Raw genomic sequence first — 17,331 nt, forward strand, 5'->3', positions numbered from 1 at the left:
GCATTGAAGGACACAATCAACAGAATACAAAGACAACCCACAGAATCAGAGAAAATATTTGCAAATCCTATATCTAACAAGGGTTGATATCCAAAATATAGAAAAACTCTTAGAACTCAACACTAAAAATTAATCAGCCTCATTAAAAAATGGGCAAAAGACCTGAATATACATTTCTCCAAAGAAGAATACAATGGCTAATCAGCACAAGAAAAGATGTTCAACACCACTAATTGTTAGGAAAATGTAAATCAAAATCACAATGAGATACCATCTCACACTCATTAAGATAGTTACTATAAAAACAAACAAAAACAGAAAATAAGAAGTCTTGGCGAGGATGGGAAGGAGTTGGAACCTTTGTGCACTGTTGATGGGAATGTAAAATGGTGCAGCTGCTATGTAAAACAGTACAGTGGTTCCTAAAAAAAAATAAACATAGAACTACCATGTGATCCAGCAATTCCACTCCTGGGTATATATTCAAAGAATTGAAAGCAGGGTCTCAAAGAGATATTTGTACACCCATGTCCATAGCAATATTATTCACAATCCAAGTGCCCAAGAATAGATGAATGGATAAAAAAAACATGATATATACATTCATTGAAATATTATTTAGCCTTAAGAAGGAATGAAAGTCTGACATGTACAATATGGATGAACCTTGAGAACAATACGCTAAGTGAAATATGCCAGTCACAAAAAGACAAATGTTGTATGTTTTCACTTATATGAGATACTAGAGTAGTCAAATTCATAGAGACAGAAAGGAGAATGGTGTTGCTAGGGATGTTGCCCAGAAAAGATCAGAAGTCTGAGTCTTCCTATTAGTGGAAGGCAGTATGGACAAAGGGACTAGTTCCACTGGCTGTAGTTCCCAGGTTCAAAGTGATGGTTTATACCCTTTGTCTTTCCCTAACTTAATCAGGTTCTCTACTTTGGGCATTTTGAAAGGTGCTTTGAGGAATCTTGTGACCTTAAAGACAAAAGCCATCTTATTGTTCCATTTGGAACATGTTTTTAGTTTTCTTGGAAAAATATCAAGCCATAGAATTGGCTCTACTGTATAGGTTCATGTAACCTTCTCTCTTTTGCTAATAGGTGATTCTTATACAAGGGTCAATATTTGGAAGCTTTCCCAGGAAATGGTCACTTCCAGAAAAAAAAGAGAATCATGGAAAGCTATTACTGCATTACTGCTATCCACAATTTAACAACTAATTCATATTTATTTCATGAAAAGGTAATAGGTATTAATGAGAAAAATCAATGTGTGAGTGCATTCTGAGTCAATGTACTCAGTACCCAGAATTCTTAAATTCTGAGTTAATCCAAATTAAAAACATGTATTTACTATAGTTTTCTCAGTACCTCTAACAGATCAATATATGATGTGACTCTCCAGTAATGAGATATAGTAAGTAAGGAGTATATTTGTAAATGTACTGAATCATAGAAGCCCATTTTCAGAACCACAGTCCATAAAACATAGTTGGGAAATACCACTTTCACCAATTAGCTGAAGCGGTCTAAAGACAGCGCAGTGGAAAAGTTGTATTAATCTGGGGATGAAAGATAAATCAGGTGAGACTGTAGGACCATAAGTTGAATTATTCAAGGAAGTAACATTTATATGATGGTCTTGAAGTAGAAATACAAATATGCACAAAGTTGAGAAGGAATCTAAGGGTCAGTAAAGGTAGGCCTTGGATAGCAAACTCAAGATTTTTATATTATTCTATGAAAAGAGGAAAGAAAGTTTTGATGCAAAGGGAGCTAGATGGATATCCTTTAATGGCCAGATATGGCATGGCATGAACTGACAAGAGTCAAGAATTGGAACTGGAAGACCAGTCAAGCTGTCACTTGGGCTGAAGCCCTGAGTGTCCATACCAAGGCAGGAACGAAATTTGGGAATAGCAGGCTGATTATATGATTCTTTACTATAGCAGTAAATTGTACCCTGAAAGCTTTTTGTTTTAGCCTGAACCCAGTTCCTTTCAAGATCAGAACTTACAGTTGATCTCAAGAGACAGCTTTGTCCCTTGCTGTACAATTAAACTTGGGTTTCTTTCCTGAACTGCTGCCATCTGCACACCTTTTGTTATTGGGATACAAGACTGGCCCATGCTATTTCTTTCTGAAAGTGACATGAGAGGTATGGATTCACCCTATGCAAGACAGCATTTATGCCATCACCATGAGATGATGAACTGTTTCCTGTTCAGTTCTTGGAAGTCAAGAACTGAACAGGAAACAGACATGAGGCATAATCAGCTTTATCCATGAAGAAGTTATTACACAAATAATGAGGCAGAACCTCTCCAATTTTAATAATAATGGAGTGGATATCATTGAGATTACTGAATCAAATTAATGAATTAGCTACTGATAAGAATAAAACAACAAAATAATAAATGCAAGGTTTTTTTTTCTTGTACCCAAACACCCTTTAAATGTAAGATCTGAAGAGAGTAGTCAAGTTTCAATTCCTACTCAGCTATATCCTTTCCTTTAAATAAGGGAACATAATACGTAAGAGCCATTAGAGGTATAGAGCTGAAATTATTCCTTTTTAAAGTGGAAAATGCAAGGCTAATAATGCATAGGGTCAAGTGCAGTGAACTTACAGGAGAGGCACAAAGAAAGGCTCAAATTAGCTACCTCTTTGCACGGCAGATGGGGGCAGCAGCAAAACCTCAGCTTCCTGTGCTCCATTTCCAATTCACAGTCTCTCCTGTTTCTCTGGCTATTAACTGTATCCTCCCTTTGCCCTGACAAAGGGGCACAAAACTACTCATCAGGCAGTGGAAAAAAATGATAACTAGTAGCACTCTAGACATTTCATTATTCAAATCAGCATAAAATGATTGTACAAAATCCCTCAGGAACTGAAGTGGCCCTCTTTTCACTTTTAAAACTATGCTTTGACTGATAGAAAGTCTGTCTTATTTAACATCATCTAACAAGACCCCCTCAAGTATATCTCTCTTCCTTGACACAGTTATATATAATCTAGAGCATTATAAAATGTCTCCCTGATCTAAACTAGCAACATGACTTGATTCATCATTCACTTTAAATTAATGAGATTATTTGTTCAAGTGATGTTATTAATGGATTGTATAATATCCATCAGATAAAGTGTGAATGGTGTTGAAAGCAAGCAAATTAAGTCATCACAGGCCTTGAAAAGCAATGACTGTGGGCTGCCATGATAGTCTGATTTGTAGGAAATTTAGACTTAAATAATGGCTCAGACTGAGTTATCCTACTATTATTTTTTGTGTGAAATAAATCTGTGAAACCAACAAAGACCAGCCAAATGTACAAATTTGAACTTCTAATGAATACAATGACATTTAAAATCTCGAAGGTCACCCTCATAACTTTAAAGTCATTCCACTAAAGTCAAAAACAATTTTTAAATATTTGGAGAAAGGACCAAGTGATGTCATTAGTACATACTGGCCAGAGGCAAAAGGTAAAGGGAAAAAGGCAGAGATGTGCCATATTTTATTATAACCTATAATTAATTGTAGGCTTTTCTTATTAAAAGCACTCAACAATCACTTAAAAAATTGTCACCCATAAGGTAGTGTCTTCACATTGCCACACATCTTATATAACTTTAATAACAAATACCGTGTTGAATCATTAAAACATCTTTTCTCATGTATCTGTGTGTGTCTGTGTTTCTCAGAAAAAGAAATCTACAGAAAAATGATAGCTTTCATTCATATGGCAGCATAATTTATAACTTCATTACCTCTTTGGATTTTAAAACTCTCCTGTGAAAGTTGATAAGAAGAGTATTATTTTCCCATTGTACAAATGAATAAAGACAGTACGAGACAGGTCCAAAATCACCTGGTATTTGGACTAAAAATCCAGGGATCTTTCATTGAGCTTTGCTCTCCCTTTGTCTGCCCTTTGGGTGGTAGGAAGGGCAGAAAAGTCATCTCCCTTTAAAGAGGAAACTAAAAATGCAATGGCAGAAACAGCAATGACCCCTGATGAGGAAAAAGCTCCTGACAAAATTCTGACTGGTATCTTGATTTAGTAAAAGCACTGCTCAGAGCAAAAGGATCTAAAACTTATACAATGTTTAATTTCCTTGTCAAAATTACAGAATCAGAGAGTTGAACCTGATTCTTTGTGTATAAGGATAAAATATGAGCTGAGATTAATGCTAAATCATGAGCTAGCATTAAACCATATTACATGTCTACATGCACACACACACACATATATATATAGATAGATATTTTTTCCAAAGGGGTATTAACAAATCATACACCTTATCTTCAGAATAATACTTAAACACACTGCAAAACAGCATAGACCAAAAATGAGTCACCCAAGCCCCAGGGGTTTGATTTTATGACTGACTTAGGATGGATAATTAAAACAATAATAATTACAGAAATGAATCTGTTCTTTTTGACCAAAAAGACCTATCTGCTAAGAACCAGGTCCAGATCACTTTGACTTACACATGTAAATTTTATGATACCACTACCTTGCTTTGATGTAGTCTTTTAATTTTTCAGCAGGCTTTTCACATGCTAATACACACTGTTGTGCTTCTGTTATTTTTAATGAGAAAATCTTCCTCTTCCTGTCTCCAGGCCTCACCTTGTGAAGTCTGTCATTTCCATCATGATCATACACATCTGCTTGGCCAGCACAATGATATCATTGCCGCTGTCATCCCATTTGGCCACTTCAGCATCCAGCTTGCTTTTCTCTTGGTGGAATATCTCCACCTGCTCAGCTATTTTTGCCTTCTCCTCTTGCGGTAGTTGTGCCATGATGGCCTGTGTGGGTTACAGAAAAAGTGTGACTAATGGTGACAAAGAAGCACAGACAGGAGGGTGACTCTGCCTCCAGTTAATGGCAAAGCCAGACCCTGACAAGGATGATAGGCTGCCCCACCATTCTGGAAAGTACTTTTTCTCCAGCCCCAAGAATGCAAAAGCACAGACTGGTAAGGTCCCCACATTCCCTGTCCCTGTTCCAACATACAAAAAAAATAAGAGATCCAAAGGTACGTGCACATTGACAGTAACAGAACTTCTTTGTCGCTATGATGACATATGTTTGTTCAAAAGAATCTATTCCTGACGATTTTTATATTTGGTCTTGGGAAACTTTTACCAGATGAAAGAATGCACCTCTTTCAACACTGAAATCTGTTCAGAAAAAAGAAAACAGGCCTCTGTTGCTGGGAAGGAAAATAATTTTAAAGAATATCTGAGCATCCCAAGTGGGGTGGGGAGATGTCCTGTGAGTGTTAATGAAGCCATTCATGGTTAGATGCCAAACAAAAATCCCTTATGCAGGGCACATCAGGGATGGCATACCTATCCCCAGTCCTCCTGTATGGAAATCCTGGGTCGAACATGGGTCCCTGGAGAGACTATGAGTATGTACAGGGAAGCTGTGATGGGATAAAATTTAGGATTAAGAAGCAAAGGTTGATTTTCAATAGTTGCTAGGTAAGGGAATGTAGAAAAGGAAAAACTACAGTTGATTCTCACTATTCACAGATTTTTTATTTGCAAATTTGCCTACTCTCTAAAATCTATTTGAAATCCCCAAATCAATATTTGTGGTGCTTTCAGACATTCACAGACATATGCAGAGATGCCAAAGTTTTGAGTCATCGACAACCATGTTCCCAGATGAGGCCGAACAAGGGTTTCTCTGCTTTCTTGTTTCAGCACTCATACCATAAAAGAAGCATCCTTTCTGCAATCTATTTAGTACCACATTTTCCACATATTTGCACTTTTTATTGGTGGTTTTGCTGTCTAACTTGGCCCCCAATCCTAGTGCTGAAATGCTGTCTTGTGTCTCTAAGCACAAAAAGGCTGCGATGTGCCTAATGGAGAAAATACATATATTAGATGAACTTCGTTCAGGCATGACTTTTAGTGCTCCCAGCTGTGAGCTCAATGTTCATGAACCAAAACTATCTAATAAGGTATCTAAACAGAAACACTCATTAAACAAGATTACATATTGATGGGTTGAAGGAAATATTAAGACTAGCAGCTCTCAGGAAGCTAACCCTGTATTTCCCCTAGGAGCAATGATTCCATAGTTGCTAATTAAGTGTTCATGGTGACTTTACAGAACATAAGGGCCGTGAATAAAGAGAATCAACTGTATTTGTTAGACACTTTTTATGTAGCAGGCACTGAATGAAATGTTTGACATCACCTCAATGCATCCTCAAAGAACCATTTACAACCTGCTTCACTGAAAGGACCACGTGGATCAGTGTGTCAGCACTGATATCCCTCTCATTCTGGGATGCACGTATTCTCCAGAAGAGCATGATTTGGGGTACCGACAGCTGTTGCAAAGGACAAGTAAATAGCACAAAAAAACCTTCTTTCTATATTGTAAAGTTCCTCCCAATGTGAGTGAATTGTTTAAAGGAGAGGTAGGTAGCTGGTATCTAATGGAAATATCAGTGGATATAAGCTCAGAAAAACTGGGCTCAACCTGGCTCTGTAACTGACTTGGGTTAAGGCCTCATTGCTACTGGATCACATCCTTAACGTTCTATAATATAAGAATAGTAAACAATTACCTCAAAATGTTATGGTGGACAGAAAATGAAATAATAAATGTAAAATGAAAGTAAGCATGTGTGGGATTATTGTTAACATTATATTATCGTTATTTCTGTATGAGTTTTCTTCTAGCTGCTTCTCTAGCTTATTACTCAGTTGCCATCAAAGAGAAGGGATGGGCTCAGAGACTATGTGACTCTCTATAAATAGAAGATTGACATGATTCCTTGAACACAGGCATGTATACTGGGTACTGTACTAAAAGGCTTATGAATGTCAAAAATTTAATCTACTTAATTATTCTACAAGATTAATACTATTATTACCCTTATTTTATTAATGATGATACCAAGATCCAGGGAAGTTAATTAAATTCTGACTATTACACAACTAATGAGCTATAAGAATAGGATTCAAACCCAGGTCAGCTAACACCATACTTAACCATTGTGCACAATGGGATCACCATGCAGGACCACACAGGTTAGACACTGCCCAGTGGTCCCAGCCCAGTGGGGCAAAGATCACTAAAACTCTAGGCTCTGTCCACCAGGCTGAGCATCCTAGACAAGCCTTCATCTGCCCAGGGTAAAGGGGTGCCTTTGTCTGATTTGCATAAAGTGTCCTTGAACCAGCAGCTTCCCAGATGCTACATCTTACTAATAGACAGCCATGTCTATGAAATCCCATGCATGCATGTGTGTGACTTTATACAAATAGCATGTGAGTGTGTGTGTATGATGTATGTATATACTTATGTAGATCAATATGTGTGGGCGTGTGTATACAAAAACTACAATCCATATTTTAAAAGCCAGACTTGTGCAAATACAATAGTTAAAGTATTAAAATACTAATATTTGAAAAATATTTTACAGTACTTTTAAAGATAGCTAATATACAAAAGAGCTTGTTATAAACTCACATATGCAATATCATACTAACTGCAAGGCAGCTAGCTTTTCCAATACCTTTGAGATAGGTTTGGATTTACAGAAGTTTCCTGAAGCATCCCTGTCTGATGTTCTAATGCTGTCTTAGATTCATCTGTCCTCCTCATACAAAATTGATAATCATGTTTTACTTAAACCTCACAAGTCCTAACCAGCATCATTTAAAGCATCCATTAGGTGCTTCTCTGTAAAAGAATCTATAAAACTACCTGACAGACCTCCATACTCTACATTCAATCTCCAGATTCTAGCAATAAACCTGTCATTGTTCCAAAAGGGTTAATTTATGCATTAAAGGGTGTACACATGTCTATCAACTGTATCACTTGAGTTTCACATTGTGCAGTTTAGCATTTGAATGTTAACTCCCTTGCACTAACTCTCTAATTTCGAGTAATGCCCTACCTCCGAGTTCTCTTTGAGCTTCCTGAGGGTAGAGTCCCCAGCATCCTGCACAGTGTAGAAGCTAAATACATATCTCTTGATTGACTGCTTACCCATTTTTCCACTCACTGCATCAACATAGTTTGAGAGAAGTTAACAGAACTGACATACGTTTCATAAGGGCACAACTCCAAAGAAAAACTGGCTCCTTAAAGCAGATTTGTATAAGAAGATGTTATTTTGACTCTAGGTGTGCTCCGCCCGCATAATGCACTTAATGGTGTGTGATTTGGGTGTAAGAGTCATTATATTTGCTTCTGCTTATATAGCTATCGATGAAGTAAAGTTGTTTCCTAAATATTATTAAAATTCTCTTAGCTTTTAAAAATTCATAATTGACCTTTTCTGAAACTGAAATTTAAAAAAAGGTTATCTATAAACAGTAGATCACAAACTGTGAAATTTGCAAGTTAATCAAATTAAAATTCAACACATGAGTTTTAATTAGGTCTTATCAATGTAACTCAGCAGTTTGAAATGTTAACACATTAAAGCCATTCTAGCTAGGAAAAAAAAAATTAGAGGCTGGCTACATTCAAATCAAGTTGAATACAAAATATATGACATGCAATTGTTCATTCCCTCAAACTAAGGAAACATGAGAAAAATGATTTTCATGACGAAAGGGAAAGACAACAAATCAGCTTTTCTGTTTGTGTCATGTGATCACCTGGGGCGGTCTGAGATTTTTGGCTGCTTTCTGTGTAGCTAAGCACAGCTGTCCAGATTGTTGATCTGGGGCCCCAAGTCAGTGGCATCAGAGACTTGAATTCACAAAGTTTTATAACCACCCTGTTCCATGCTCCTAGTCTTTCCTTTGAACATCCAACCACTTTTTTGTGATTGTTTTAAACTTTATTTATTAAATGAAAGTGCAAATCACTGACGCAAGCCAACGACCACTCAGCCCAGAATCTTTTTCTTCAATCTAAATCTCAAAGAGCTTTTTTCCAATCTCAAAAGGATTATTTTTTCCAATCCCAAGATGAAAAATGACTTTTAAAGTCCATGGACCTCCAAACTGATATGTTAGTTTCTTAAACACAGAGCAAGAGTCTTACATTTTAAGGCTTTAAGTACATAAATGTTTATAAATAATGATTTAAAAGGTTAAAATGTAATGTGCCCATTTCTACTCACTTGGTCTTAAAGCAGGATAATAAGCATAAGTAATTAAGGAGTGGGTGACTTTTACCTGTCTCAGGCTGTGAAGTGAATTGGAAAATTGAGGTTCTTGTCTCATTAATTCAAATTAAAACTTTCACGATGGTCTGAATTATCTAGCTCTTTCAGGTTAAATTATTGGTCAGCCTTCTAATGAATGACTACCTTGTGCTACAAGCATCATCATCATCTTCTTCATTAACCTTAACATTATGTAATAACTCGTGATACATTTCATCATGCATTTCTCCTAATGACATTATGAAGTAAGATGCTGTATATATATATTACACACACACACACACACACACACACACACACAGAGAGACGAGGCAGGGACAGGTTAAGAAAGTTACCCCAAAGCCGCACAGCTTGGCCAAGTTCATACTTAAAATCAGGTTTGTGTGACTCCAAACAATATATTTTATCATGAAGGTTAAATGCCCAAGAGTTGTTGCTAATCAATTTTAACTATGTCAGCTTGTGAGGAAAGAGTTTATAAGATGTCATGTTTAGGAACAAAGGGCCTGATCATTTCTATATTTCATCAGATCAGGGTATGATTGTTCTCATTCATTCTCTCTCTCTCTCTCTCTCTCTCTCTCTCTCTTTCTCATAAAGTATTGTAGACAAGCAGCAGACAGGAACACATAAAGGAAACAAACATTCACTCTAATTTCAGAATTTGAGAGCAATGTTGGGGTGGGTACTAAATTCTTTTCTCCCACCATAACCTCCTCTTAGATTAATTTACCATTTTCAGAGAAGAATTTCTCTGAATGAGAACACAAAGTAACAGGAGAGAACAGGCTGCTGGAAAGAGCAACTGCCTCTGTCAGAGACAACTTTTGCCTCCTTCACAATTTCGACAAAGTTAACACACTTCTCTGGTCAAAAGTTCGACCATCTGTCATCTCACCAATTCAGTGCACCCTCTTATTTTCAATTTACAGCCATAATTCTATGTCTCTGATTTGTCATCATATAATTATAGGCTTAAATAGGCTGACTCAATAACTAATGCTGCTTGCTGCAAGTTACTCACACAGACCTCATGATAGATCGCAACGACAAATCAGCAAGTGCTGGATTACAGGGGTACTTTGTTCTTATTATCCTGGCCTATGTTCATCACTCATGCTGAAAAATCTTTTGAAAAAGACTATTATTGTCTTTTCACCCACTGGGTGAAGAAATAATAAATGATGTAGAGAGGTGCCATCTGACTTTTGTTTCCAGCCATCATAACAGACTTGATGTCTAACGTAATGGAAGTATAATGGGGCTGTATTCTTCCTTGTAAAAAATGAGGCTAATCATGCCATTTTGACAAGATGGTAATTAAAAGATTATAAGATAAAGGTTTTACAATATGCCTTAGTCTTTGAGAAAACAAGTCAGTGGATACTTGGGCTGTATCAATACTAAGTTGCAGTCAGTCAATTAAATTGACTTTGAATTGATTAATGTTTGGGTGAATTAGTCAAACTTGCCCTTTGTCATTGACATAAAAATGCTGGTTTTAGTTAATTTTGAAGATGAATTGACTTGACCTGATGCATTAGTTTAGCGTTACGCAAGCATAAGCTCAGAGGACTCTCAGCTTAACTTCCCTGTTTTCAACATTTTAGGGGGAGTAAATAGAGTCTACAAGGTATTTTTTAAAGTAGGGAACTTCATACTCTTTTGTGCACTTTTCTACTGTCACCAGCCTATGATTAGAAGAGATTTCTCTGCCAAAGGATGACAAGTCATCCCTTATTGAGCACTTAATATATGTCAAGTATTTTGCTCATTATTTTAATATATTAAGTAATTAGAACCTCAGAAGAATCTTATCAAACATGTCTATTATTTACATTTTACAGATGATAGGACTGAAGCTCTGAGAAATTAAGCAGCATGTAACAGCATAGTCCCCCTCTACTCTTCACAATTCAAAACCAAGTCTGTCTGAAATCAAAGCCAATGCATCTTCAATGCTCTGGCTTTTACTCTCACATTACCCCTATCAATGTCCATATACATCTTCTGTATTATTTAGTTGTTGGATGAGAGTATCAGGAGAAATAAGATTTTAAGTACAAAGACTTTCTTGACTCAACATAAAGCTTAGTCTTTGATTGGCTATTTCCTACTCTTCTTTCACAATTCCTAAGCCAGTGTGAACTTCCTAGGGTTTCTTAACCCTATGCTAAATTACCATCACTTTCTCATACTTCCTATTCATTTTCTTTTAAGTGAAACTTAACAAAGAAAATTAGAATATCTAATTCTCAGTTATACTATACTTTGATTATTTTTGCCCTATGGAAACTGAGCCTTTAAAGGGAGGAGAATCTCGCCCTCTCGCAATCCCTAGGAATTTTATCTCCTTCCACCTGCCTTGATTACCAACATCTTACCCTCAAGGAGCTACAGCTAATAAGATTGGTCAGATTCCAGAATCTTCTGTGGAAGACTTGTGTTGGTGGACAATGTCACAGAGTGTATGAAGGTGTTCAAATGTCAGCCCGAGTGGTGATCTTTCTGTTGCTTCTTGCTCCACACCTTAAGCTGGTATGTTTCTCGTATGTCTCTGTAATTTCTTTTTCAATCACATGGTAGACAGATCTGGGGCTACTGCCCTGGCCATAGATAGGTATTGGGGGAAAAAACGTTCTCTCTCTACTCTGATGGCCTTGAACGAATTTCAAAATATGTGGTATTGTTTATCAGAGACCCTAGGCCAGAGTATGGAGCAACAATAGGCCCACAAATAACAAAGTAGTACTCTAATTCTCCATTTGTGGTTTCTTTTGTGTGGTTCAGAAGGTTGGAGACTTCAAGTAGAACCATGGTGTCTGTGCAAAGTAAGATCTGAGCATTCCTGTATCCCCTGGTCACTGAATCATCTAATCATGATCCCCAACCCCCAACAAATCCACCATACACATAAGTTTTCCTGTAATGTGGCTGCTATGTTTTGAGTTATGGAGAGAGAATGGAGTTAGAAGGAATCAGAATCAGTGGTGGTCACTTCCAATGTGTAAAATGTGAATTGCTAGAAACAACCCCAGATGAGGCACAGATTTCTGAGCCATGAATCTCTGGGATTCCAGGTCCCTGGAAATCAGAAATTCCCTCAAACCAATTTGGTGAACACAGCACCTGTGCTCCAAACCAAAGTCCTGGATGTCCACTCACCCGTGCACTCTGCCCTGCAATGAGCTGGTCATCCTCTGTCTGAACACTTGTCCGGCTACGTACATCATAATCTTCTTGCTCAAAGTCTGAATCGTCCTCTAGTTCTTCTGGGGTCTAAAAATACAGAGGAAAAGAGAAAAATCAGCATACAGATCTCCCTTGACTTACAATGGGGTTAAGTCCCAATAAATCCACTGTAAGTTGAAAATATCATGTCAAAAATGCATTCAATACATTAACCTACAGAACATCATAGCTTAGCCTAACTTACATTAAACGTGCTCAGAACACTTACATTAGCCTACAGTTGTGCAAAATCATCTAACACAAAGCCTCTTTTATAATAAAGTGTGGACTACCTCATGTCATTTATTGAATACTCTATTGAAAGTGAAAAACAGAATGGTTGTCTGGGTACAGAATGATTGTAAGTGGATTGGTTGTGGCTTGGCTAACTGGGAGCTGCGGCCTCTGTGCCTATACAGTAGTAATGGATAACATGCTTTAAGTGCCTTCCATACGCTTATCACTTTTCTAAGTGCTTTACATACACTAACTCACACAGTTTTCTTGACAGTCCTATGATGTAGACACGATATTCTCCATTTTACACATAAGGAAACTGAGACGTGAGAGGATATACCTTGTTCAGTCTTCTAGGGCAGGCAGTTTGACTTGTACTCGAAACTACCATGCCGTGTTAATTCTAAGAGGATAAATACAGGAGGTGGCAAGGACAGTGCAGGAAGGGAAAACAGTGCATTAGTGTGACATTCTCTGCTCAACTGTCTTTAGCCAGAAAGCTGATGGTCACCCACAACCTGCCTCCTGGTACATAGGAGCACCACCTCCCAGGGCTCTGTCTTTCAAAAGGAAGGAACAGATCACAGGCAACACTGATGATGCAGTTGCCCATTCCCCATCTAAAAGGGCATATTTTAATTAATTTTGCTGGTTTCTTTGGCTACCTCAGTGTAATTAACCAGGTGTGGTTATTGATGAAGTCTTGAGATTAGTCAGACAGGCATAAAATGGGGTCCTTGGTGCCAATATCACATTATGCTTAGTAATTTTCCGAGCTTTAGCATATCCCTCTTGTTTTCCTTCTCTCTCACATCAACCTTATTAATATTTACTCAGTCATCTACAGATGTTCAATATTCTTTCATAGGAATATTAAAAGAAAGAGGTTTTGTTCCCATGTTTTATTAACTCAGGCATGGGTGGGGTGGGCAAACCCTGGTTCACATAACTGGTAGTGTTTTCATTGTGGACAGAGACAAGAATCTCTGTTCATTTCTCACTCTTCTGGAGTGTGTCGAGGAACAGTTACAGCAAGTTGGTAAATTCTGCTGACAGATGAGATGACAAGATTGTAGACACTTTTCATCATTAGTTTTTGAAAAGGACAGAGAAAAATAAAATGGAAAACCTCACTCAACAGAAAAAAGGAGAAAATGACAGTACCTATAGTACTGTGTCCAAACATTGCAGTGATTTGCACATTCAGTAGATGAGTCAATGGCAAATGCAACCTGGCAGCATAAGGCTCATAATGATGAGCTTGTATTCAAGCGGCTAGAGCTCAGGAGCCAAAATACAATTTAAAAATGAAAAAATGGCATTATTTCATTTTTTTTATATATAACTGATTCACTTTGCTGTATACCTGAAACTAACACAACATTGTAAATCAACTATACTCCCATAAAAATTTTAAAAACAATAAAATAAAAATGAAAAAAACATAACCTGGATATGGACCCAGGGGACCTGAACATTTGGGGCCTAACTCTGCCGCTGATAGGCTGTGTGTCTTTCACAAGCTGCTTAGAGCTTTTCTACCTCCTCACTCATAAAATGGAGATAATAACTGCTACTTGCCCTGCCTGCCTCACAGGATTCTAGGATCAAATATATATGAAAATGCCTGGTAAACAATAAAAGTAAACTAAAATAATAAGTGATAGTGATCATTATTATGCTTAATAATAAAATATACACCTAGTAAACAATAGCTACAATCATCATCATAATCATAGCAATCATTTTTTACTAACCACTATGGGTCAGGCATTCAGCTAAAGGATTTAATACTTACAATGACCTAATGAAATAAATTTAATCCCCATTTTATAGATGTACAAACAGGTTCAGAGTTGTTAGGTAAATTTTCCAAGGCACCACGCCTAGCAAGTCGAGGGTTACAGTGCTTTTAACCATCACAAATACCACCAGACAAATGGATGAGATTAAAATATTTTCTTGTGCCTAAACCGTGCAGCAAACCCATCCAAGCCACCCATATACATAGTTCTGTGCATGTGAAGTTTCCTAATTTCATGTAATTGTGTCTCCTATCCATGCTGTTATTTTTTTTTTTATTCATTTTGAGTGTTAATTTCTGCTGGTCAAGGACCTCCACAAATTAAAGGAGACATGGAAAAATATTGATGGCCTGCAAATGGGCCAGAGATAATTAGACTTGTATCATTAGATAGTGTCATAGGGTAAAAGGAATAGAAAAAATATGCAATTCACTGGACTGGAGGCTGGAGAGTGAAGGTCAAACCTCTCAATTCTGTCCTTATGTGCTCTCAGGGAAGGCCTTTTTATAAAAATAAAGAACCACTTTGACCTACCCTTGGTTCCATGGTTCTACTAATAAAGTATTTGGCCTGTAAAATATCTCCCTTTTAAGATAATTCTATCCGATTAATGTGTGCATATTACAGAAGCCCAAGTATATCATGTGACTTTTCCAGGGTCACACCACATGTCAGCTGCAATATAAGATCAATCTACCTGCCTCAGTTTCCCAATCAAATGCTCAATCTTCTCTACAACAGCTTCTGTAAAGAAGCAAAATGAGAAAAAGCCGAATAATTTACAATCGTTTCACCAGGACATGTGAAAAATGTAGTAAGGACAATTTAAATGAACAGCTCAAATGTAAATATGTTTCATTGGGAGCAAAAAGATGACACAATTTGGCAAATGCAACAGGAGAGTTTGGGGGATGCATGAAGAAGGATTTCCCAACAGATCTCCAATCACTGGAATGGATTGGAAGTTAGAAAGCAGAATTAAAGATTTCCTAAAGCCAATATAGAACAAAATCTCCCTCATCAGGACTGATTGGCCACTGGCATCTCTATTCTGTATTACTCAGGAGGCTTCCTAACTTAGCTCCTTTTTTCTGCCCTTACACCACACTTCCTATTCTCACCAGTATAACCAGGATGTTCCACTTAAGCTCTAACTCAGATCATGTTATTGTCCTGCTCAGAAAACTTCAATGGCTCCCATCTCTGATTCAATAGGGTTCTTAGGCCACATGTGCCATTCTCTCTGCCTGGAACACACTTCCCCTAATACTCTTTTTTTTTTTTTTTTTTTGCGGTACAAGGGCCTCTCACTGTTGTGGCCTCTCCCGTTGTGGAGCACAGGCTCCGGACGCGCAGGCTCAGCGGCCAAGGCTCACGGGCCCAGCCGCTCCGCGGCACGTGCGATCTTCCCGGACCGGGGCACGAACCCGTGTCCCCTGCATCAGCAGGTGGACTCTCAACCACTGCGCCACCAGGGAAGCCCCCTAATACTCTTAGGGCTTGTTTCCTCCTCCTTCTCCAAGTATCTTTCCAAATGTCACCCAGTGGCCACCCTTCATAAAACCCACACCCATCCTGTGCTCTCTCCCCTTTATACTGCCTTGGTTTTCACATTAACTAGTATGTTATATCTACTTGTTTGTTCTCTGTCTCCCACCAAAGGAATATAAATTCTTTGAGGACTGGAACCTTTGTTATTTTGTTCACCTCTGTATTCAGGGCACTTCCAACAGTAGGACATCTAGTAAGAATTCAACAAATGAATTAAGTCATTAAATGAATGAATGACTAAGATCCAATTACCAAAAATTTTAAAAAATCATACTAAATTATTTTTAATTGAGTTAAGAAAACAAAACTAGGAATGTTATGGGACCATGTTGATAACAGCAATCTATTATAGGTAAATCAGTTTTGTCACATAAGTTGTTTCTAAAGTCTCTTCAACGTTTTATTTTCTAGCTATGACAAATATTCTGACTCCAATCTTTGCAATTTTGATAATATTGCTGACTAATTTAACAAATTCTATCTCATTAATTGATTGTATGAAGATAAATTTCATCCAGAAGTTTGAGGAAGGGAAATATTTCTTGGGAACATACTAAGGCCAGGTCTATACTAGTACTTAAAGCTGCAGTAATATTTGTCCCCATTTACAGATAAGGAAACTGAGGCATAGAGAAGGAAATTAGCATGCCAACCACCCCAAAATAGTTAAGCCATAGGTTCCCAAACTTTATTGCTTCAAACATTGTCTCAGTAATTTTTTCATGGTGTCTCTAGGCTAAGAAACAAAAGAAAACTAATGGTTCTGCTTCTTAAGCAGTTAGATCATAAAAATGGATTAAGTTGATTGGCCCTAACAATTTAGTGCCTGTTGCATACTGCGTTACTTCTCAAACCTTGGAATACAGTTGAACATCCATTGAGCTTGTTTTTTATCACAGTAACCACCAGAAACCCTGCATCACAAATACATGATAGGATCAATATATGATCAAAAGGAATGTACCAACCTAATGTTTAAACTGTGAGCCACCTTCAGCTACTATGTCACACAGTATCTGAGAGATGTTTATGTGTTTCCCTTGACATTTTAAAATATCTTGCAATGCTCCAGGGCATCTTCATGGCCATTTTGGGAGGTGTGAAGTTAAGCTATAGAATCTTATCTGAACCCTGTCCTAAGCCCTATTGTTTCTCTTCCCTGCTTTCAAAAGTTTCATATGCAACCAAATTAATGGGTTCCAATTACAAAAGTTCAATGTACAGATATCATTTTTTGTCATGGTCATTCTATGAGAAGCAACTACTGTTTTGTTGAATACAGATATTCTGACACCAAGATATTACCACCTTCTATGCTACTTTAATTTCCAATAT

The 17,331-nt window shown here is 37.4% G+C and overlaps 1 protein-coding gene across 3 annotated transcripts in view; it reads right to left on the bottom strand.

Moving 5' to 3' along the window:
• CTNNA2 (catenin alpha 2) overlaps positions 1-17,331 on the bottom strand; it is a 1,200,774-nt gene that overhangs the window by 60,596 nt on the left and 1,122,847 nt on the right. For all 3 annotated transcript variants that reach the window (XM_049695784.1, XM_049695785.1, XM_049695786.1), the window contains 2 exons: positions 12,338-12,451; positions 4,642-4,823 (listed from right to left, as the gene is read on the bottom strand). In XM_049695784.1, the coding sequence (XP_049551741.1) occupies positions 4,642-4,823; positions 12,338-12,451 (296 nt within the window). The remainder of the gene's footprint in view (positions 1-4,641; positions 4,824-12,337; positions 12,452-17,331) is intronic.

The sequence above is a fragment of the Orcinus orca genome, chromosome 13 (genome assembly GCF_937001465.1).
Source record: "Orcinus orca chromosome 13, mOrcOrc1.1, whole genome shotgun sequence".
Classification (NCBI taxonomy): Eukaryota; Metazoa; Chordata; class Mammalia; order Artiodactyla; family Delphinidae; genus Orcinus; species Orcinus orca.